Source organism: Palaemon carinicauda, chromosome 26 (assembly GCF_036898095.1).
Source record: "Palaemon carinicauda isolate YSFRI2023 chromosome 26, ASM3689809v2, whole genome shotgun sequence".
Classification (NCBI taxonomy): domain Eukaryota; kingdom Metazoa; phylum Arthropoda; class Malacostraca; order Decapoda; family Palaemonidae; genus Palaemon; species Palaemon carinicauda.
This window is the reverse complement of record NC_090750.1, coordinates 30,914,418-30,936,851: the sequence shown is the minus strand read 5'-3', so window position 1 is coordinate 30,936,851 and position 22,434 is coordinate 30,914,418. Positions and strand designations below refer to the sequence as shown.

Here is a 22,434-nt window from a genome sequence, read left to right as displayed (position 1 = left end):
CAATGAAGGATGTAAGGCTTTCGCCCCCTCCGCACGAGAAGATTCCTCAGGAAGAGGCGGGGATTCCCCCTTTGGTGTGATGGGGGAGAGGACCGGATCTTCCGACTCTCCCGGGGATGGGTAATGCTCATCCGCAGGGGAGGGGGAGGAAGTCTGAGGAGGGATAGGAGCATGCGTAAGGACTCGCGAAGAGACAGGATAGTCCTTGGAGGATATACCATGTCAGGGATTCTTCTCTCCCTCTTCAGGGGGGAGGAAGTTGCTACTGATTAGTGACCCCAGTCAGAAAGCAGAGGCTCATCGCCTGCGTAAGCGCTCTGACAACGGTGTCCCACCAGGGTTGCTGACCGACCGTCGCGCTGTCAGATAGTCCCTCTGGAGGGAAGAGGATTGTTCGATCCCTTGGAGGAGTTGACACATGAGGGTTCGCCCGTAGAGAATCTGCAATGAAGGGAGAAGAGGCCTTTGATCTGTCCGGAAACCTCCCCTCCTCCGGAGAGGGCGCTGCTCTGCGCTGCAGGGAGGGAAACGCGAAGGTGACCTGGCCGCCAGAATCCCTAATGTAATTCGGGCGTGATTGTGTTGGAGAACGGTGCGCCGATCACGCTGGTAATCGCGCGAAAAGCACAGTTCTGGGTAGCGCGTGAATGAAACGTGCGTAGAAGGATAACCCCGCTCGCGCGTACCCGCGTGAGCATGGGCGATTGCGCGGGGGGAACCATCGGTGCCCGCGTGGACGATCCTCGGCGCTTAAGCGCGTATGAAGATCGTCGGCGCTTGCGCGCGAAAGATCGTGAACGATTGCGTGGGAAACCATCCCATGCGCGGACGATCTCGGCGACAGAAGATCGCCGGTGCTTGTGCGCGACAGAAGAACATCGGCGATTGCGTGTGGGAAACCATCCCGCTCGCGGAATAAATAACGCGGACGATCTTCGGCGTCTACGCGTGTAAGAAGATCGTCGGCGCTAGCGCGAGAGAAGATTGTCGGTGATTGTGAGCGGGAAACCATTGATGCCCGCGCGCGTACGATCTCCGGCTATGTAAGACGATCGTCGGTGCTCGCGCGCGCAGACGATCTTCGGCACTCACACGTGTGCGAAGATTGTTGGCGCTCGCGTGTGAGAGTAGATAGTCGGCGATCGCGCACGGGAAACCCTTGGTGCCCGTGCGTGGACGATCTACGACTATCGCGCGAGAAACTGCGCTCGGACGATCCGTGATGATCGTGCGCGGGCGACCATCCCACGCCTGGACGAGCGGGAAACCGTGCGAGGACGAGGAGGAAACCGTGCGAGGACGAGGGGGAAACCGTGCGAGGACGAGGGGGAAACCGTGCGAGGACGAGCGGGAAACCGCGTGCGGATGATCCGCAATGATCGCGTGAGGGCAACCTCGATGATCGCGCGCGTACGAACCTCGATGATCGCGCGCGGGAAACCATCCCGCGCGCGGATGATCTTCGGCGCTTATGCGCGTTATGAAGATTGTCGGCGTTTGCGCACCTAGCGCGGATCAGAAGATCGCTAACGGTCTTTGACAATCGCGCGCGGACGGACCTCGAAGATCGCGCGCGGGAAACCATCCCATGTGTGGAACGATCTTCGGCGCTTACGCGCGTTATGAAGATCGTCGGCGCTTGCGCGCCTAGCGCGTATTAGAAGATCGTCGGCTAACGATCTTCGACCATCGCGCGCGGAAGGGCCTCGAAGATCGCGCAAGGGACACCATCCCGAGCGCGGACGATCTTCGGTGCTTACGCGCGAGTGAAGATCGTCGGCCCTTGTGCGTCTAGAACGCAACAGAAGATCGTCGGAGAGAACGCGCGCACGCTAGGTTGAAGGATCAGCTAACTCGTAGATCAGGAACTGGGATGTGTCCCTAAAAGGGAGGGCATCCCCTGAAGAGGACCAAGGCAGGTCTGCTTCAGAGAGCCGACGATCAACTGGACGAACTGCTAAACACTCCGAGGAGTGGTCTCTGTGAGGGTCCTTTCCCGCGAACGGGAGAGGTGTCCTTCGTAGAAGAGACTTGGAGACACCGCAGGCTGAACCGCTGGTGAGCGCCTGTGCGCTCTCTCAGGAACTCCAACGATGTGCGCTAATGCGCAGGGAACATTAGTAGCAGCCTCTGGAACAGGGTGTCTCTGGAATGCAGTCTCAGGAACAGCAGCCGAGCGCTAGCGCGCAGGGGATACCTGGCGCTTAAGGGACTTACTCACAAGAAACCGAAGTTTCCCAGTCACTAATCACCGAAGTGTGGAAGTGACTAAAGTTACGAGAGCCCGAGGGATCTGCGTAATTAAGGTTCCGAGACCCCGAAGGGTCAGCGAAAAAGAGAAACCGAAGTTTCCCTGTCACTAAACACCGAAGTGTTAGTGACTGAACAGCAAGCTGTTTCAACAGGAACAATCCTTCGAAGAGGAGTCTCTATGAGTGGCCTCTCTCGCGAACGGGAGAGGTGAGCACTTCGTAGAAGAGACTGGTGATGGAGCCCCTAAGGGCCGTAAGATCAGCTGACGTAAACAGGAACAATCCTCCGGAGAGGAGTCTCTATGAGTGTTTTCTTACGCGAACGGGAGGAGACACTTCGTAGAAGAGACAAAAAGGAGCAATCCTCCGAAGAGGAGCCCTTAGTGCAGCTCCTCAGCCCCTTGAGCGTAGCTGCAGAAGCAACCGCTCAGCCCCGAGAGCATAGTCGCTAGTACCGTGGTCCGGCCTTGCAACTGCTCAGCCCCTTGAGCAAGTTACAAGGGCGGTCGCTCAGCCCCAAGAGCATAACCACCTAAGGACCAGGAAAAGGTAAGGAGGGAAGTTAACTAACTACCCCGGAGGCGAACCTCCTTATCATTCTAGGATGCACTGAAGAGCTGGCAGAAGTCACGGGGAAACTTCTAAGAGAAGGGAACGCCCCTGACGATGTCCTAGAGAGACGGCGGCGACAGCAGACTACCCAGGCATAGCTCTGCTTCGAAGGCACACTACAGGCACAAAGAAACAGCATCGTAAACTGGGAAATAAAAATGAATAATTATTCAACAGAAATTCCCCCGGGTGAAACTCCGAAGAGAAACCCCGCGGGAAAGTAAAACATAAGAACGAAAATAGGTATGCGCCCTCCTCCCCCACTGACATGCACGGGCGAGGAGGAAGGGGGGGGGGGGGGGCACGAAAACTTAACAAAACAGAATTATAACAACTATAATTATGTAACTGACTTTGAATGTTCCAAGGATCACAGACCCCCGAAGGGACGTGTTCCCCGAGCTGAAAAGTTAAAAATACAATTATATTCATAAAAATAATTGAGACAATAAAACGAAATAGTGACTCGGCCCGAGAAGCTATCGTAGACGTAGTGCGGAGTAAGAGGTGAACGACCTCGAGAGAGGGGCCGTACTCCACGAAGGCAACCATGGTGGCCTAGGAGTGAACAGCCGTGACCAAGAAGAGGATCGTGGGGGCTTAGGGCTAAGCCGGTGATCACTCTCGTAGACGTACACAACACACACCGCACAACACTGAAAGAAGGAAACTTACTATATTCTATACACAAGAATATATATAAACATCAATAATGTTTAAATATATTAAGTATAAGAAAAGGTAAGTTAAAAAGACAAAACATTAATGGCCGTCAAGTGAGGATGGGAGCGGAGACATCCGATCGCCATCCGAGCCAAAAGTAAAGAGGAGTTTGCACTATGTGTGTGAGGGGGGAGGGGTAGCAAGCTACCCCTCCCTACTCCCCGCTAACTAGCGGAGGGGTAGTAAACCCTCGTTAAAATTCTCATGGCTCGTCATTCAGCTACGCCGAAGTAATTACCCCATGTAAATAGCGTGGTTTGTATTTCAGTTACAGAACAAATACAAGTTAAACAACCATGGCGACATCACATCCCTGTCTCAGCCCCACTCTCACCAGAAACCAATTGCTCACTTCATTTCCTATCCTAACACACGCTTTACTACCTTTGTAGAAACTTTTCACTACTTGCAACAACCTTCCACCAATTTATTATAACCTCATCACGTTCCACATCGCTTCCCTATCAACTCTATCATACGCTTTCTCTAGATCCATAAACGCAACATACACCTCCTTACCTTTTGCTAAATATTTCTCGCATATCTGCCCAACTGTAAAAATCTGATTCACTCAACCCCTATCTCTTCTAAAACCACCCTGTACTTCTAAAATTGCATTCTCTGTTTTATCCTTAATCCTATTAAACAGTGCTCTACCATACACTTTTCCAACCACACTCAACAAACTAATACCCCATGAATTACAACACTCATGCACATATCCCTTACCCTAATATAGGGGTACAATATTGCACAAAGCCAATCTACTGGTACCATGGATAATAAGATCCAGAGTAATTAGTATTACAGGAATGCAAGTGTTTAGTAGAAGGGTCTAAATTAAATAAAGAATTTGAGTTGTGAGAGGACCTCGATTCTGTATAAAAAGAACTATTCTAGTCTTCTTTGAATTTCCCCCTGAACTAAAAGCGAGTTTCATTTTGAACTTGAACCCTGTTTTCCCATTAAAGGAAAAGTGAGGCATTCACATGTCTCACAATGGTTATCTAAATCACAATACTGTCCCCATACAGTAATTGCTAACAAATTCAAAGAAAGACAACTTAAAATATACTAAAACTTATCACAATCTGGAAGAAGTGTGTGAGACTGATGTGACCAAGAGAATCCAATCTGTTTTTGTTTTGGTGGTCAGTCAGCTGATTATTATTATTATCATTATTATTATTACTATTACTAGCTAAGCTACAACTCTAGATGGAAAAGCAGAATGCTATAATCTCAAGGGCCCAACAAGGAAAATAGCTCAGCGAGGAGAGGAAATAAGGAAATAAACTATAAGAGAAGTTCAAGAACAATAACAACATTAACATAAATCTTTTATATATAAATATAAAAACTTCAAAATAACAAGAGGACGAGAAACAAGATAGAATAGTGTGCCCGAGTGTACTCCCAAGCAAGAGAATTTAACCCAAGACAGTGGAAGACCATGGTACAGAGGGTATTTCACTAACCAAGACTAGAGAACAAAGGTTTGATTTTGGAGTGTCCTTCTCCTAGAAGAGTTGCTTACCACAGTTTGAGAGTCTCTTCTACCCTCACCAAGAAGAAATTAGCCACTGAACAACTAGGGTGTAGTATTTAACCCCTTGAACAAAGAAGAATTGTCTGGTAATCTCAGTGTTGTGAGATGTACTGTAGGAGGACAGAGGAGAATGTGGAGAGAATAGGCCAGATTATTTGGTGTATGTGTGGGCAAAAGAAAAATGAGCCATAACCAAAGAGAGGGATCCAATGTAATACTGTCTGGCCAATCAAGTGAGCTAATAACTTTCAACTGGTAGTATTTCAACAGATGGCTGGGGCCTTGGCCAACCTACCACCTAGCAATAACTCGTCAATGCCATATACATGAAGCACTCATCTGAGCTCCTTATAAGTGGTTTTAGGAAGCTAATAATGTTGAAACACAATGCCATCCCTAGGGCCAGGGGAATGGCGGTGTATATTAGGACCGTGTACCCTGCTTCTCATAAGTCCTGCTATCAATGTGGATGTCATGAGATTCAGGTAATAAAAGTTTGTGGCAGGCATAACAACTTTTATTTGTGTTCGATCTACCGGAATCCAGACATGGATGATTCTATCTTCGATTGTCTTCTTACCATTATGGCTAAGATACAAGAAGATGATAGAAAGGCTTCTTTTGTCTTTGTTGGTGATTTTAATGCTCACCATAGGGAGTGGTTAAGTTCTATCTCTCCTACCGATCGCCATGGCTTAAGAGCTTTAGACTTTGCCTCTGAATCAGGCTGTGAGCAAATCATAAATGAAGCTACTCACAGGTCTGGTAATTGCTTGGACCTCGTATACACTGACTCCCCTGGCGTTATAACTAGTAAGGTTGATTCTCCAGTCGGGACATCTGATCATGCCTTGATTTCATTATTAGTGAAGACTGAGTAGCCTGTCCCTGATATATCATATTCTTGTAAAATTTATATGAAATCCCAAGCAGACTGGAATGGGATTTTGCATTATCTTTTGTGCTTGAATTGGTCACAATTATATAATAGCGTAGATCCTGTTGTCCCTTTGAATGAGAATCTAGTCAACATAATCGATAGGCGTATCCCTTCTCGTGTGCTAAGGTACCGAGTGAAAGACAAACCGTGGTTCAATGATGATTGTAGACGTGCTTATTTGGAGAAGCAAGAGGCCTATCACCTTTGGAAGGGTAACAGATCAGATTTGACCTGGAACAACTATACTCAGCTTTGAGCTTTTGCTCAGAGAGTTTATGCCTCAACTGAAAAGGAGTACAATTTAACCATAAAAAAAACCCTTTCTGGTACAACTCAGGAACATAAATGGTGGTCTACCCTTAAATCTGCACTCTTTGGTGTAGATGCAACAGTTCCTCCTTTACTTAAACCTGATGGCTCAGTCACTCACTGTCCAAAGGAAAAGGCAACCTTTTTGGCTTATGTTTTTGACAGTAAACAGAGTAATGAAAAACTTGAACTTCCTCATTCCTGTTTTCCTGAGGCTAAACTAACTAGTTTAGCTTTTCGATCTCGTGAGATTAAAGCTCTGTTGATGGACCTTGATGCTTATGGAGGTGTAGACACAAATGGTATTTTTCCTTTGTTTTTTATAAAGACAGCAGATTTCTTAGCTCCAAAGTTATCTGTTATTTTGCGCAAGTTAGCAAGAAGAGGAGCTTTTAGCACTTGTTGGAGAATTGGTAATGTTACTCCTCTATGTAAATGTGTTTGTGGTAGCTCAAGTCCCACTGATTACCGCCCAATTTCCATAACTCCCATATTATCTAAAGTTTTTGAACGTCTTCTGGCAAAACGTCTTAATAGGTTTGCTGAAGGTAATCATCTACTCCCTAGTTTGCAATTTGGTTTTCGTAAAGGCCTTGGAGCATGTAATGCCCTTCTTACAATCTCCAATGCTGTACAGAAGTCCCTTGATTGTGGTAAGGAAGTGCGTATGATTGGCCTTGATTTTAGTGCTGCCTTTGACCGTGTAAATCATGAGGCCCTTGATTTCAAACTGAAACAGTTGGGAGTGGGTGGGTCGTTTCTTAGCGTTATTATTGATTTTTTAAGTAATAGATCTCAAAGAGTTGTTGTTGACGGGCACCATAGTGAGTATAGGAATGTGATATCCGGTGTTCCACAGGGTAGTGTTCTTGGCTCATTACTTTCCATACTATATACACATGACATGTGGTTTGGCCTAGAAAACAAGCTTGTTGCATATGCAGATGATGTTACTCTCTTTGCATCAATTCCATCCCCTGAATGTAGATCTGGGGTTGGTCAATCCCTTAATAGAGATTTAGCTAAAATTAGTGCATGGTGCAAATTATGGGGTATGAAGTTGAATCCTAACAAAACTCAAAGTATGATTGTAAGTAGGTCAAGGACGGTGGCTCCTCAACATCCGGATCTCAGTATTGATAATGTTTCTTTAAATTTGTATGACTCTTTCAAAATTTTAGGTGTGATTCTCGACAGCTAATTTACTTTTGAGAAACATTTAAGGTCTGTGTCTTCTTCAAGTGCACAAAAAATTGGCCTATTGAGAAAATCTTTTAAGATTTTCGGTGATCAATCTATTCTGAAGAAGTGTTTTAATTCTTTCATTCTACCTTGTTTTGAGTATTGTTCTCCTGTCTGGTCTTCAGCTGCTGATTCTCATCTTAATTTGTTGGACAGAAACTTACGGTCTATTAGATTTCTTATTCCTGATATAGATATTAATCTCTGGCACCGTCGTTCAATTAGTTCATTATGCATGTTGCATAAGATTTTTCATAACTGACCATCCTTTACATTCAGATCTCCCTGGACAATTCTACCCTGTTCGTGATACTAGGCAAGCAGTTAATTCTAATAGCCAGGCCTTCTCCAGCCTGAGGCTCAATACTACGCAATACTCTAGAAGTTTTATTCCAGTTGTTACCAAGTTGTGGAATGATCTTCCTAATCGGGTAGTTGAATCAGTAGAACTTCAAAAGTTCAAAGTTGGAGCAAATGCTTTTTTGTTGACCAGGCAGACACGAGTCTTTTTATAGTTTATATATGACATATTTGTTTTTGACGTTGTTAATAGTTTATATATGACATATCTGTTTTGACGTTGTTGCCTTTTTTAGAATGATTTATTGTTAATTTGTTCTCTTCATATATTTATTTCCTTATTTCCTTTCCTCACTGGGCTATTTTTCCCTATTGGGGCCCCTGGGCTTATAGCATCTTGCTTTTCCAACTAGGGTTATAGCTTGGATAGTAATAATAATAATAATAATAATAATAATAATAATAATAATAATACATACAAACATACCAACTAATGGTATCCAGACAGTTGTTTATGCAGTATTTATCTATTTTTTCACATTTTCTTGATATTTTGTAATAAAGCAATATTTTGGTAACAACTTTGATGCCTGTAAATAATACAGACAGTTATTGATGATCAGAAACTTGAAAAAGCATCTCACTGCAAGTTGAATGCAGCGTTACAACGCAAGCTGTAAACTAACAAACCTCGAGTCATACAAACAATAGAAATAATATTCAAACTTATGAAATTTGTAGAAAATTCTTCATTTCATCAGTAATTGATTTTGCCTTGGATGACCACGGAGGTAGCAGCAGTGGGGGGATTCAGCGTTATAAAGCTTCATCTGTGGTGGATAACGGGGGAGGGTAGGCTGTGGCACCCTAGCAGTACCAGCCGAACTTGGTTGAGTCTCTTGCCAGGCTGGGAGGAACGTACAGAGGAGAGGTACAGGTACCCTTTTTTGTTTCATTTGTTTGATGGCTACCCCCCAAAATTGGGGGAAGTGCCTTGGTATATGTATGTATGATGAATTTGGGATGTATTACTGGAATTTTATTTCTCTACCAAAATTTGATCAGGAGGATTTGGCAACACAGCTTTCATGTAAACACCTACTTGAAAACACTGTTACGATGGTAGCAACTACGACTGGTTTGGTGGCTTTTTATACAAAAATGTAATAAAATTGGGTTAACAGGTTAACAACTAATTAATATTTACCTATCACATTTCATAATACCCCCAGAATTTTGAAATCTACTATGCCAGCCAAGAAATCACAATGTAGAATCGCCGACCGGGAATTGCTGCTATGATAGGTTGTAAAATCCCCAATTTATCTTTTTCAAAAAATTCCTCAGCTAAATATAGGGTGCATCCTACAACTTGTAACATCTTATGACACGGGAAATACGGTATATACTGAAGACTTTCATGTTGAAGACAAGATATAATATAATTAATTGCATACTACTCCATTCTCTATCTTTTCATTCTAATTTTTTTTAATTGGTTTATCAGCTTTGCTCCCACTAAGGGAGCACCAATGACAGTATACCTTGCATGGAAAACTGTATATTGTGCTGAAGTTTTTTGGAGCTTCCATTTACCCAGGCTGTATAGATTGGTACCCATAAAGTTTACTCGACCTCCTATTTTCTCTTTCAGCCGAGGTGTCCTATAATTTAACTTTGCATTGCTCCAAGTTTTATCTATCATCAATTAAATCCTCTAGGCAAGCTCTTTAATAAAAATGGGGCTCAGTAGCTCTTAAAACTAATTTATAGTAACCAAACTTTTTCAAGAAGTCCAACACTTCTTGACTTATGAGACCTGCTACATTGGTTTATACTCTGAAAGAATTTCAGTCATCAATTTTAGTAGTAGATTTTGTTATTGTGCTATGAGAGAATCATTGGTTTTCTGGACATTTCAAAATGGATTTGCATTACCTGGACTACTGTACATGGTTGCTATTCCATATCTTTTCTTCAATGTTCCATGAAAAACACTATCTGGAATTATTGAAGATGGTGTGTTCATTTAGAGACCCTTAAGATCAATTAATTACTACTCTTTGAACTCATAGTTCATCATTCTGTTGTTCAACTTATAACTCATATGATCCTTCCTATTATAAATAAAGGATGCAGACCATACAATGTAATTAGAAACATCTAAACACTACAGTACTTATAAAAAGAACATTCTCGAAGTAATCAAACTAAAAGAGACTACTCAACATTTACACACTTCATGATTTCTCAGTATAAACATATAACTAAACAAAAATTTTCTTACAAAACAAATTAAGTTCTTACCTGCAATGTTGGTAATCTGAAGTGCAAGAGGGAGAACATTTAATTCACACACCAATCTCAGAACATATGATGCATCTTGCATAGTCATGGTCACTAACTGAAGCAAAGTTGCAGAAGAACTGAAATTTTCAAGAGATTTCATTTTAATGTTCGAGGCCTTTCTTATACAAGATAATAGTGAATAACATAATTTTTAAAGAAATAAATCAATTATTTCAATACTTACCCATGATTCATGTCAGGGCTTGAGTTCACACAGACTCATTTCAATTACATCCTTCATGTCAAAAAATGCTAAAATACGTAGTTCTTAAACTAGTTGGTCATCTAGAGAGTTGAATTATTGCTGGATAACATGCCGGAATACAGACATTATATTCTATGGACACAGTTATATGTTCTGTTGTAAATGAACTGTTAAAAATGATGGATGAGGACAAATGTGGCATCCTAATTTTTCTTGATCTTAGTGCTGCTCTTAACACAGTTTTGCATGATCTGCTGCTTAATTATTCATGATCCAGATTGACAGAAACTAGTGTACTTATTGTTAATTCTTACTTATCACATGAAACATCAAGCAGAGGGGTACCCCAGGAAGGTGTACTAGGCAAAATCTTCTTTTGTATCTATACTAATTGTTCATTGCTTCTTAGTTTATTTATTACTGTATTTCCTTTCCTCACTGTAATATTTTTCCCTGTTGGAGCCCTTGGGCTTATAGCATCTTGCTTTTCCAACTAGGGTTGTAGCTTAGCTAGTAATAATAATACTAAGAATACTATTGGTCTATCAAAAGTACTGCAGACACAAAAAGAAGTTTAAGCTATTTGCAGATAATTCACAATTCTACTTCTCCATAAATGACATTGATGATACTACTGAGAAGTTAAACCACATTCTTACTATTGTTGAGGAATGGATGACAATTAAACAACTAAAACTAAATAACAAGAAAATTGAGTTTACGATTGTAGGAAAGAAAAACCATTCAAGAAACCTTGGTCATATCAAAATAAATATTAGTGACAACTTGGTCTCGATATCTAGTTTGTGACCTAGTCATATTACTGGACTGTAATTTGTCTCTGATGAACAAATAAATAATGTAAAAATAGCTGGATATCCTCTTAACAACATTGCTTTTGTAAAGAAGTATCTACATGAATATTCTGTAATGAAGCTTGTGATTAACTGAGTTATTACTACGACTGACTACTGTAACCATCTATCTCAACACACCTACGTGCAACTTAGATTATAAACATAATACACAGTGGAGCAAGATTGATAAATGTGTCCCACCCCAGGAAAAAATTATCCCTATACTAATTTAATTACACTGACTGCCAATTAAAGCTAAAATAGATTTTAAGATATGGGCAATCACTCGTCAAGTTCTCAGAACAGGACGTCCTAAATATTTAAGATAATTCCTAAACATTGCATAGTAAACAAATTGAGTCAACAAGATAATAGGGAGAGTTTCAAGATACCGTAGCCAAGATTTATCTCTACTGTAGATTCTAGCGTTTTCAAATATGAGTCGACAAGATAATAGGGAGAGTTTCAAATTACTGGAGATAAGATTTACCTCTACTGTGGATTCTAGCATTTTCAAATATGCAGTCCCAAGATTGTTCATGTAGATTCCACTAGACATCCAAGGGACTGAAGATGGAGTAGAATTATCAAACAAAAGATTATGAGAAATACTGAGAAAAAAAATATGGATAATAACCAATAAGAAAGGGTATAATGAACAATAAAAATATGCGAATAACAGGAATGAAAAACAAACAGAAAAGAGGGTAGAATGTTAGATAAAATATAGATATTTTACTGGAAGTGAACTAGTCTTGTTTTCTTCATTCTAGTTATTTAAACTAAAATGCTTGCAATTTTTATATACAGGAAGGTAAAATAAAAAATTTTAAGTAATTTTTATTTTTCCTAACATACTTACCGAGAACTACTTTCTTAGGAGTTACCTGTAATATCCTCTCTACCGACCAGAGTTTTGTGTAGGATACCCTAGAACCCGTTTTCTATGAAGGCCTACCCCGGCATTAGAGAATGTGCCCCGAGGGTAGGCTTTGCGCTAGGTCAAGGTCCGCTTGGGTCGATAACGCCAGTAAGTTCTATTGAAGCAGCACAATACTTGCAAGGGCAGAGAGGCACTCGGGGAAGGAAGGGAGGGCCATTACCCGAAAGTAGTTCTCGGTAAGTATGTTAGGAAAAATAAAAATTACTTAAAATTTTTGATTTGTTCCCACACAAATACTTACCTCGAACTACTTTCTTAGGAGACTTACACTTTAGGAGGCGGGAGTGCTATTCTGACCTACAGACCCAGTAATCGGAAGCCAAGAGGCCTAGGTATAACGGTACATATTAGAAAACGGACAAGAGGCTAACTACACAAAGAGCTCACGTTAGTGTCTAAGTACTCACCCTTTGAAAAACTTCTTCTGATGTTGCATCCAGTAACGTAGTTGCGGAGAACGTGTTATCCAATGGTACAAGATGGTTATCTCCGATGAGGATAGGGAACAACTGGGGAGGACGAAAGGAAACGAACCTGTGTCTCCCGGTTTGCTATCCGCGATTGAGCCTGGGGCTTTTACCGTTAAACCACTCGGAGAGCGGAGATGACTGTCCCAATGGAGAACCCGTCTAAGGACTTCCTCGAGTAGTCCTTGAGGTAATGGGCAGTAAAAGTCGACTGGTTAGACCAAGTACCTGCCCGAAGGATCTGACCCACTGCCATGTTTTTCTCAAAGGCTAAGGACGTGCTCAGACCCCTGATGTCATGAGGTCTGGGGACGCCTGGCACGGCCAGATCTTCTTCCATGTAGGCCCTGGCAATAACTTGTCTCAACCAGAAGGAAATGGTGTTCTTGGATACTTGTTTCTTAGTAACACCCGTGGAGACGAAGAGGCTCTTGATGCCTGGCCGGAGATGAGCCGTTCTTTCAAGGTATTTTCTAATGGCACGGACCGGGCACAATTTTAAATCCTCAGCATTCCCCGTCTTAGGGATGGCTGGTATGGAGAAACCTTCAAATTTAGGATCCCAGACAGCTGGGTTCTGGGTCTTCGCCACAAAAGAAGGAACGAACTTGAAAGATATTTCTTTCCACCCCCTCGAATGAGACGTCATAGGACAGCCCATGGATCTCTCCTACTCTCTTAGCGGAAGCCAAGGCTAGCAAGAAGACTGTTTTGAGAGTGAGATCCCTGTCTAAGATATCCTTCAAAGGTTCAAAGGGGGGGCCACTCAACATCTTCAGGACCTTAGCTAAGTCCCACTGAGGCACCCTAGCTGCTTGTGGGGGGCAGGACTGCTCGAAGCTCTTGACAAGCATCGAGATGTGCCTAGAGGAACCCAGGTCGATGCCCTTCAGGAGGAAGACTTGGCCCAAGGCGGCCCGTACTCCTTTTATGGCTGGGATTGACATTCCCATTTTGTCTCTGAGATATACCAGAAAGTCCGCTATGTCTGGGACCGAGGCTTTGAGGGGTTTAATGTGCCTCGAAGCGCACCACTTCGTGAAGGAGGCCCACTTAGCTTGGTAGACTGCAGCTGAAGACCTTCTCAGGTATAGCGACATTCTCTTAGCAGTAGCTGATGAATACCCTTCCTTCTTCAGGAGTCGCTCGATAGTCTCCAGGCGTGAAGACGCAGAGACTGTGGGTTGTCGTGAAGTCTGAGAAAATGTGGTTGGTGTAGAAGGTCTGACCTGTCGGGGAGTGGCCACAGAGGTTGACTCGCCAGGTCTTTTAGGTCTGCGAACCACTCTCTCTCCGGCCACCAGGGCGCTACCAAAGTCATCCTTAAGTTTCGGGCCGTCCTTACTCTGTTGAGTACTTGCCTTATCAACGTGAAGGGAGGAAAAGCGTACACGTCTAGGTTGTCCCACCTGTGCTGAAAGGCATCCTCCAGGGCTGCCTTCGGATCTGGTACAGGAGAACAATATACGGGAAGTTGAGCGTTCAGTTTGGTTGCAAAGAGGTCCATCACCGGGGAACCCCAACGTTGGATGATGAGCTTGGCTACTTCTGGAAGAAGGGACCACTCTGTCCCTACTATTTGGCCCACCCTGCTGAGACCGTCGGCCAGCACGTTCTTTTTCCCGGGGATGAACCTTGCTAATAACACAACCTGGTTCGTTTCTGCCCAATCTAGAATCTTTATGGAGAGATCGCACAACTCCCTTGACTTTAAACCTCCTTGCTTCTTTATGTACGCTACTACTGTGGCGTTGTCGCACATCAACGCCACAGTGTTTCCCCTTAGTAGATCTGCGAAGTGTAGGCAAGCCTTCTGGACTGCCTTCAACTCTAGGACATTGATGTGGAGGTCCTTTTCCCCGTCCATCCAGGTTCCTCTCGCTGTCTCGTCGAGGAGATGGGCTCCCCATCCCTGGTTGGAGGCGTCTGTGAACAGCAGTAACTCGGGAGGGCCGTTCGCGAAGGGCATCTCCTTGAGCGAGTTTGACCGGCAATGCCACCATTCCAGTGAGGGCCTCGTGTTTGGTAGAACTGGGATTAGTACTTGTTGCGAGTCCAGTTGGCACCAGAGGTTCTTCAGGTTCCATTGGATGGCTCTGAGTCTGATTCTCCCCTGGGGAACCAGTTTCTCCGACACCAGATGCCCTATTAGTCTTTGCCAGTCCTTCGCTCTCCTGGGGCGCCCTGATAGGAACGGGCGAATGATCTCCATGAGATTGTTTATTCTGTCTTCTGAAGGGAAAGCTTTTCCCAGAAGGGTATCTAGCGTCATCCCCAAGTAGGTCATTCTGGTGGAGGGGGATAGGTTTGATTTTTCCGGGTTGATCACGATACCCAGATCCTTGCAAAACTGGAGAAGTTTCATCCCTTGCTCCTTCAAGAGGTCCTTCGAGGAGGAAAGAAGCAACCAGTCGTCCAGGTACCGGATGAGGCGAATGCCTCATTCGTGAGCCAACACTGAGACAGTCGTGAAGACTCTCGTGAATACCTGGGGCGCTGTTGACAATCCGAAGCCAAGGGTCTTGAATTGCAGGATCTGGGAACCCCATTTCACCCGGAGAAACTTTCGACTCGAGGGATGGACCGGAATTTGGAAGTAGGCGTCCTTGAGGTCTGTGGTCATCATGTAATCTTTCTCCCTCAAGGACAGTAGGACTGACTTCGGAGTGTCCATTTTGAAGTCTGTCTTCTTTATGAACTTGTTGAGAGCCGACAGATCTATAACCGGCCTCCACCCCCCCGTCGCCTTTTCTACCAGGAACAGACGACTGTAGAAACCCGGGCCCGGGTGTAGAATCTCCTCCATGGCGCCTTTCTCCAACATGGAGGACACTTCCTCTTGAAGGGCGGTCTTCTTCAATGGATCCTTGGGGACCAGCCACTCCGCCCGGATGGCTGGGATTAGAGGGGGTGGTTCTGCTAAGAACGGTAACCTGTAGCCCTCCTTCAGTACGGACACTGTCCAGGGCTCCACTCCGTGAGCCTTCCATGCTTGCCAAAATAGTCTGAGGCATCCCCCACCCTGAGGCTTGGGCAGGGATAGGGGGCCTCCCACTTTATCTCCTTCTGGAGGAGCGGCCTGAACGGCCTCTCCTGGAGGCAGAATAACCTGTCCTAAAGGAGGCTGAAGCTGCTGGGGCCCCCCTACGGGGGGGGGGGGCTGAGGTCCTGAGGTCCAGGAGGAAGAAGGAGCTTCTCTCTTCGTCATGCTAGGAGAGGCCTGAGCCGTCGCGGCACTGTCTGAGACTGACCTCTTGTAGGGCGGTCTCCTTGTAGGCGTAGGCCTGGGGGTGCTTAACTCTTTTCTCTTAGACACCTTCTCCATAATGGTTTCTAAGTCCTTTAAGGGGAACAAGGAGTCACCCCACAAGGGAAGGCTCCTCATGGCCCGCGCCTCCCTGTCTGGGACCTTTCGGGACACCATTGCCAGGGTGGTGTCTCTCTTGCGGAGTACCCAATTCGCTGTCAGGGCGAGAGATTGGTATGTCAGGAACTTAAGCGTCTTGCCCCCGGAGGTGATAAGTTCCCTCAGGAGGTTTTGCTGTTCCGGGTCTGTAGGATCAAACGTGGCTTGCACTCCTACTAAGGTGGAAGCCCACCAGTCTAGCCAAGAGGAGACGTGCACCAGGTCCCTCGACATTTCCTCCATCATCGCGGCCTCCGATGGAGAAAAACAAACTGGGGCTGAAGAGGCTCTGTCCTCCGAGATGCCCTGGCCCAGGATATCAAGAGAAGGTTCTACTTTGCAGGCTCCTGGTCGACGTCCTTCTGGTACATAGACCTTGCCCTGCGTCTTGAGCCCCTAGAGTAACTTAGAAGAACTCTGAGTCTTGGGGGCTTCGGCATTACTTGCCACCACTCTATCTACGTATTCTTGTCCCAGGACGAGATCCCGGGCTAGAGGGAGAGCCAGGGAGGTCTTAGGCTGGGTAGGGGCCTGCATTAACCGTATAAGGCTGGACCTCCAATATTCCTCATCGGTAGCTGCCGGTTCTTCTATTTTGTGATGCCTCCTGATAAGGCCAATCACTCTTCTATAGGCCGAGTCCTCCGTCGGGGAACCCTCCCTACCGTCAGCCGAAGCCTCGGCTTGAGCCCGGGGAGCCGGGTCACCGGGCACTCCCACAGGGCGCCTTGTTCTTGACACAACAGGCACTCCCCTGCCGAGGCACTGGTCCTCCTCGGCGGAGGCTTCCGCACCAGGGGCGAGGGTTAGCACAGGCATCGCTGACCCAGCGAGGACTAGTGTCCGCTCAAGGTCTCTGGGGGACGAGGACGCGGATCTCGTGGGCTGACCCGACAGCGGGAACCGTTCCTTCCGGTCCGAGGGCCGCACCAGCTGGGCTGGTTCGGCCAGGCTGCCCGTAAGGAAGCGCGGTTCCCCCCGCTGGGCGGGGTGAACCGGAGGCTTCGCGGTCTTATGCCTGCATGTAGAGTCCTTCTCGCGAATCTGCCTGCGAGGGTCAAAACTGTGCTTGGAGGACGGTCTCCTTGGCGAGAAATCCTTGGACCGCCGGTCCAGGGAACATCGTATCTCTGCTTTACGGGGTACGAAAACCCAAACCCCATCGGGTGACCTACTCCTCCTGTGTTTTCTTCTTGGAGAACGGGAGCGCTTCCTGCTGTATCTGGACCGCGATCTTGAACGGGAACGCCTGCTCCTGGACCGCTCCCTCCGACGTCGATGTTTCCTCCTGGCTTCTTCACCCGACGAAAAAGACTCCTCTGAAGACCCCGACGACACTGCACTTACCGTACGGCGGGTGGGAGCGGGGACCGCGGGGGACTTCGCGACTCGTTGCGTACCCAAGGTAGAAGGTTGCAGGAATTCTTCGGGAACTTTCGTGAGCGGGGTTGGGAACGAGGTTTGGCGCCCAACACTAGGGAACCAGGAATCCAGGCCCTCTTCCATTCGCATAGGGGACCTACCCGGTGTCTTAGGAAGCTTCCACCCGAAGGCATCACTCCCTGCGGAACCTAACTTACCCTGGTTGTCGCCGCCTGCCGAAGAACCTGAAACACAGGCCCACGAAGGGGGCAAAGACACAGAAACAACGTTACTACCCCACAAGGGGTCATCGGAGGAAACGTGCCCCCCAAGCACAAGGGCCGAGTCTCCAGAGCACCCTGACACAGCACTACCGGGCTCCTCACTAGCCCGAGAAGGTCCCGCAATCCCCACTGCACATTCACCAGGTTCCTGGGGAAGAACGCTCGGTTCTTTCCCCACGATGGACTTACCTCGGCCCCTACTCTGGGTAGGGGAAGGCGAGACAGAAGCCCCGTCGGACCGTTCACTGGGCGACGGTAGCGGCGAAGAAACATTAGCCTTCCTGGGTTGTCTCTTTTTCGTGCCGTAACGCACCCACTGGATATCACTCCAACCAACACACTCGGGGCACGTATCCGACGACGAACAAACTTTGCCCCTACAGGAAGAGCAAAGGGAGTGAGGGTCCACTTCAGGCTTGGAGAGGAACGCTCCACACGATTTACCGGCTCTAGGCCCAGGACAACGTCGGATTTGCTCCATAACGCACAAACACAAGACACAGGAACGCAGGGAATCAAGGAATACACTGGGGAAGCACAAGGGTGGAAAGTGAACACGCAGGAACACAAGGGATAAGTACAAGTTACCACGCGGTAAACACGTGGGACACACGCGGCGCACACAAAGGGTCGAGAGAGAACGAGAGCGACGTGGTGACACATCGCGACCAGAGAACTTTCTGGCGTTATCGACCCAAGCGGACCTCGACCTAGCGCAAAGCTTACCCTCGGGGCACATTCTCTAATGCCGGGGTAGGCCTTCATAGAAAACGGGTTCTAGGGTATCCTACACAAAACTCTGGTCGGTAGAGAGGAGATTACAGGTAACTCCTAAGAAAGTAGTTCGAGGTAAGTATTCGTGTTGGAACAAATTATGTATGAAACAGAAATAAGCTAAAAATCTGCTGATGAGAGAGAGAGAGAGAGAGAGAGAGAGAGAGAGAGAGAGAGAGAGAGGAGAGAGAGAGAGAGAGAGAGAGAGAGAGAGAGAGAGAGAGAGAGAGAGAGAGAGAGAGAGAGAGAGAGTGTGTGTGTGTGTGTGTGTGTTCATGTGCACTACTACTGAAGTGAAAACTTCACTTGGGAATTGCATCATGTATCACAGATTTTACTACATAGAACTTCATGTTTTGAAGTCATCTTTTCATTTTATTTAAATTTTCACTTACGGTAGGATAAATATCTATATATTCACTGAAAAAGAACTACTAATTGTATATTCATAGTATTGTAATGTATACAAAACCACAAGTTAAGGCTTAAAACAAGGCATTAAATAAATATCTATATATTCACTGAAAAAGAACTACTAGTATTGTAATGTATACAAAACCACAAGTTAAGGCTTAAAACAAGGCATTAAATAAATATCTATATATTCACTGAAAAAGAACTACTAATTGTATATTCATAGTATTGTAATGTATACAAAACCACAAGTTAAGGCTTAAAACAAGGCATTAAATAAATATCTATATATTCACTGAAAAAGAACTACTAGTATTGTAATGTATACAAAACCACAAGTTAAGGCTTAAAACAAGGCATTAAATAAATATCTATATATTCACTGAAAAAGAACTACTAATTGTATATTCATAGTATTGTAATGTATACAAAATCACAAGTTAAGGCTTAAAACAAGGCATTAAATAAATACAGTATCTATATATTCACTGAAAAAGAACTACTAATTGTATATTCATAGTATTGTAATGTATACAAAACCACAAGTTAAGGCTTAAAACAAGGCACTAAATTATCTAAGTTGACCGACTAGTTTAAGCACGGAAAATTATCACATCCCAAAAATAATCATGATCTTAGAAAATATAATTATGCTTCATTACAGCAGTTTTGTACTTTTATTTCAATTTTGGGTGTAGAGTACGATCCCGAATTATGCGATTCCCCACTTATGCGGTCACTACTTCTAAATAAATAAATTTTTTGTATCTCCGAAGCTGTTCAGAGTCTGCTAGTCAAGCACCATAAATCCTATCAATTTCATTGTCTTTTCAAGTATATTGGTAGGCCTAGGTATGGTGGCTGATAATAAATAAAACCAAACCATATTCACCTTATATTTCAGTTACAATTTCATAATAAATAGCCAATTTGAGAAAAAATTCCATATTAACAAGGAAATCAACTTTCAACTATGTGAGATCAGCTGACAAAGTATAAACATAGAGTTGAGGTTTTTAGTGGTTGCGTTAATGATGGTAGATTAAAGCATTACTTTTGCTTGGTATTATATAAAAGCTTTAAAGTAATACTTCTTGATACGAAACCTTCTGCATACAAAATTTTCATGCTGCTAAATAACATACAGATCTTTTTGTTTCATATTTCGAAAAATATTTCCTGCTTTGAAACGAGATACTATACGAGACCGATTTTAAAATTTACGCGCTGCCAGCCATATCACCACCATCCTCCTGTGCTCCCATTGCTTATCTCCCTACTCTGATTCTAGTTACTGCCATACGACCCTGCTCTCCTATTGGTTAGCATTTACTGTACAACAATACATCGTGCATCTATGTATCGGTGTCCCTTGATCATTTCGTTTTGGCAGCACTATTGTTCGCATTGAATTGTTGCTGGTTATTTCACTTTCATACTCTTACTGTAGTTAATGGTCTGTATCGTTTAGGATTATTCAACATGTACTGTATGTTATTAGCCATAGGTCCAAAGAAAGTTTCTGATGTGCAAGAAAAGAAGATGAAGATGCTTTCTATGGACATGAAGCTTGAGATAATCAAGAAGTATGAGGCTGGCAAGGCAGTAGATAAGTAAATCAATCAAAGACCTTGTCATTATCATTAAATCATGAGAAAGGAGGTTAGCCCTTAAGATAATGAGCCATACAAAACGGTCAGGATGCTAAGAATCGTAAATTCAAGGGATATCCTAGCAACCAGGCAGGATACAATCGACCAACTTCAGAGGATAATGTTCCTCAGATATTGAAGAGGAAAAGGCAGTGTAGATGACCAGCCTAAGGCTGCAGCTAAGGTGGCAGAGGGGTAGGGGAGTTCCCCCTTTAGCCCACTCACATTCAACGCTGGAAGAAATCAAGCCGACAAGACTGGAAGCAGGGACAGAAGGCAATACTTCTGCCAGGATAAACTAACCAGGCAAAGGAGCCAAGACTCCACAGCAAGAGGCACATAGCCCAGGATGAGAAGCTGCAGTCATAGACTAGGCAACCACTAAGGTGGCAGAGGAGAACACCAAGGGGTTCTAGCTCTCTGCCTGGATAGGGTTTGGCCATAGGAAATACTGTGCAAGTAACCCTAGTCTATATAGCAGAGGAGGAATACTCAAATGCTAGGGTAAGAAGACTAGACAAAGGAGCTGTAGTTCGTAAGACAGTGAAGGGTTATGGCCTAACTAGGAAGGGGAAGGGGTAACTAGACCACCCAAGAGGAGTCTCTAAGGTGGCAGAGAGAAAAAATCCAGGGAAGGAATAAAAATCTCATCTACCCAGGCCCAAACCAGATAGCCCAAAAGCTATCCCGTATATCTAAACAGCAATAAAATACACATCAGTTGCCAGGGAACTGGACTGGCAGGGGAACTAAGTTCCACAGCAAGTAAATGCACCAGCAAGTAAGCAAGGGTGGGGGGAGGTGCAGGAAGGGAGATTCAGAAATTGGTGAAGTTTGAAGTGGCAGGATAGGAAGGCCTAACTGTAGCATTAGAACTAATATGGCATTCTAAGGGGTCTGCAGTAAGAAGGCACATAGTACAAGTTTTGACACCCGGCTGCCAGCCTACCAAAAACTAAGAAAGGAAACCTAGGAATGGGTAAGGCGACACCAAAGGGAGGTCTACCCCTCAGCATTAGAGCAAGGTTCTAAGGGATGGACAAGAAGTAGACACGGGGAACAAGTTCCCACAACCTGTGCCACTTGGCCAAACACTCAGGCTAAGTAGACGAGAGAAAAAGTCACCCTATGACAACTGTAAAACACTATGTACTGTTCCCAGAAGGACCTTCAGGGCCGCAGTGCCCCACTATGACTCATCAATAGAATGGGAGGATGGGCAGCCTCACAAAACCCATATGGTTAAGTGATAGAAGGCGATGGAGCAAGAGTACATATTTACCAGTCATGGCCGACGGCCAAGTTAGAGTTAGCCTGAGTCAAGACTGATAAAATACGCACATGCAGAAAATAGTAAAAAGGGGGTAACCCAAAATCATACAACAACTGTAAAGAATATATTAAACCCCATTCTTACAAAACTATGACAAAATAACGAAGCATTTCTGAGCGATTTGGATCGATGAGCCGCCAGCGCCGACCATGCAACAGACAGTATCCATGATAGCAAAATCACTCAAAAAAGCTACAAAAATATGCAGAAAAACTCCAAACAACCATCAAGATGGCGCTGCTAGAAGGAATGGCGATCCAGGAAACGTGTTTGTAGTAGCACACTGGGATCGGAAGTGGTAACAGCTCTCACCCCCCACGTATCCAATCCTATCCCTTATCCTTCAAGACAAAGTTAACCCTGTTCGGAAAAGAATAACCATGGCTTGTTTTAAACACGTCCCTGTTGTGTACACAATATCTCTCAGGATATTCGCTCCAAGGAATAGAACCCTGTGAGAC

General features: G+C 44.9%; 1 protein-coding gene across 1 annotated transcript in view; it reads right to left on the bottom strand.

Moving 5' to 3' along the window:
* The window catches only part of LOC137619872 (DNA polymerase alpha catalytic subunit-like), a 172,871-nt gene that overhangs the window by 38,767 nt on the left and 111,670 nt on the right, over nt 1-22,434 (bottom strand). The window contains exon 13 of the mRNA XM_068350162.1: nt 10,235-10,353. Coding sequence (XP_068206263.1) covers nt 10,235-10,353 — 119 coding nt within the window. The remainder of the gene's footprint in view (nt 1-10,234; nt 10,354-22,434) is intronic.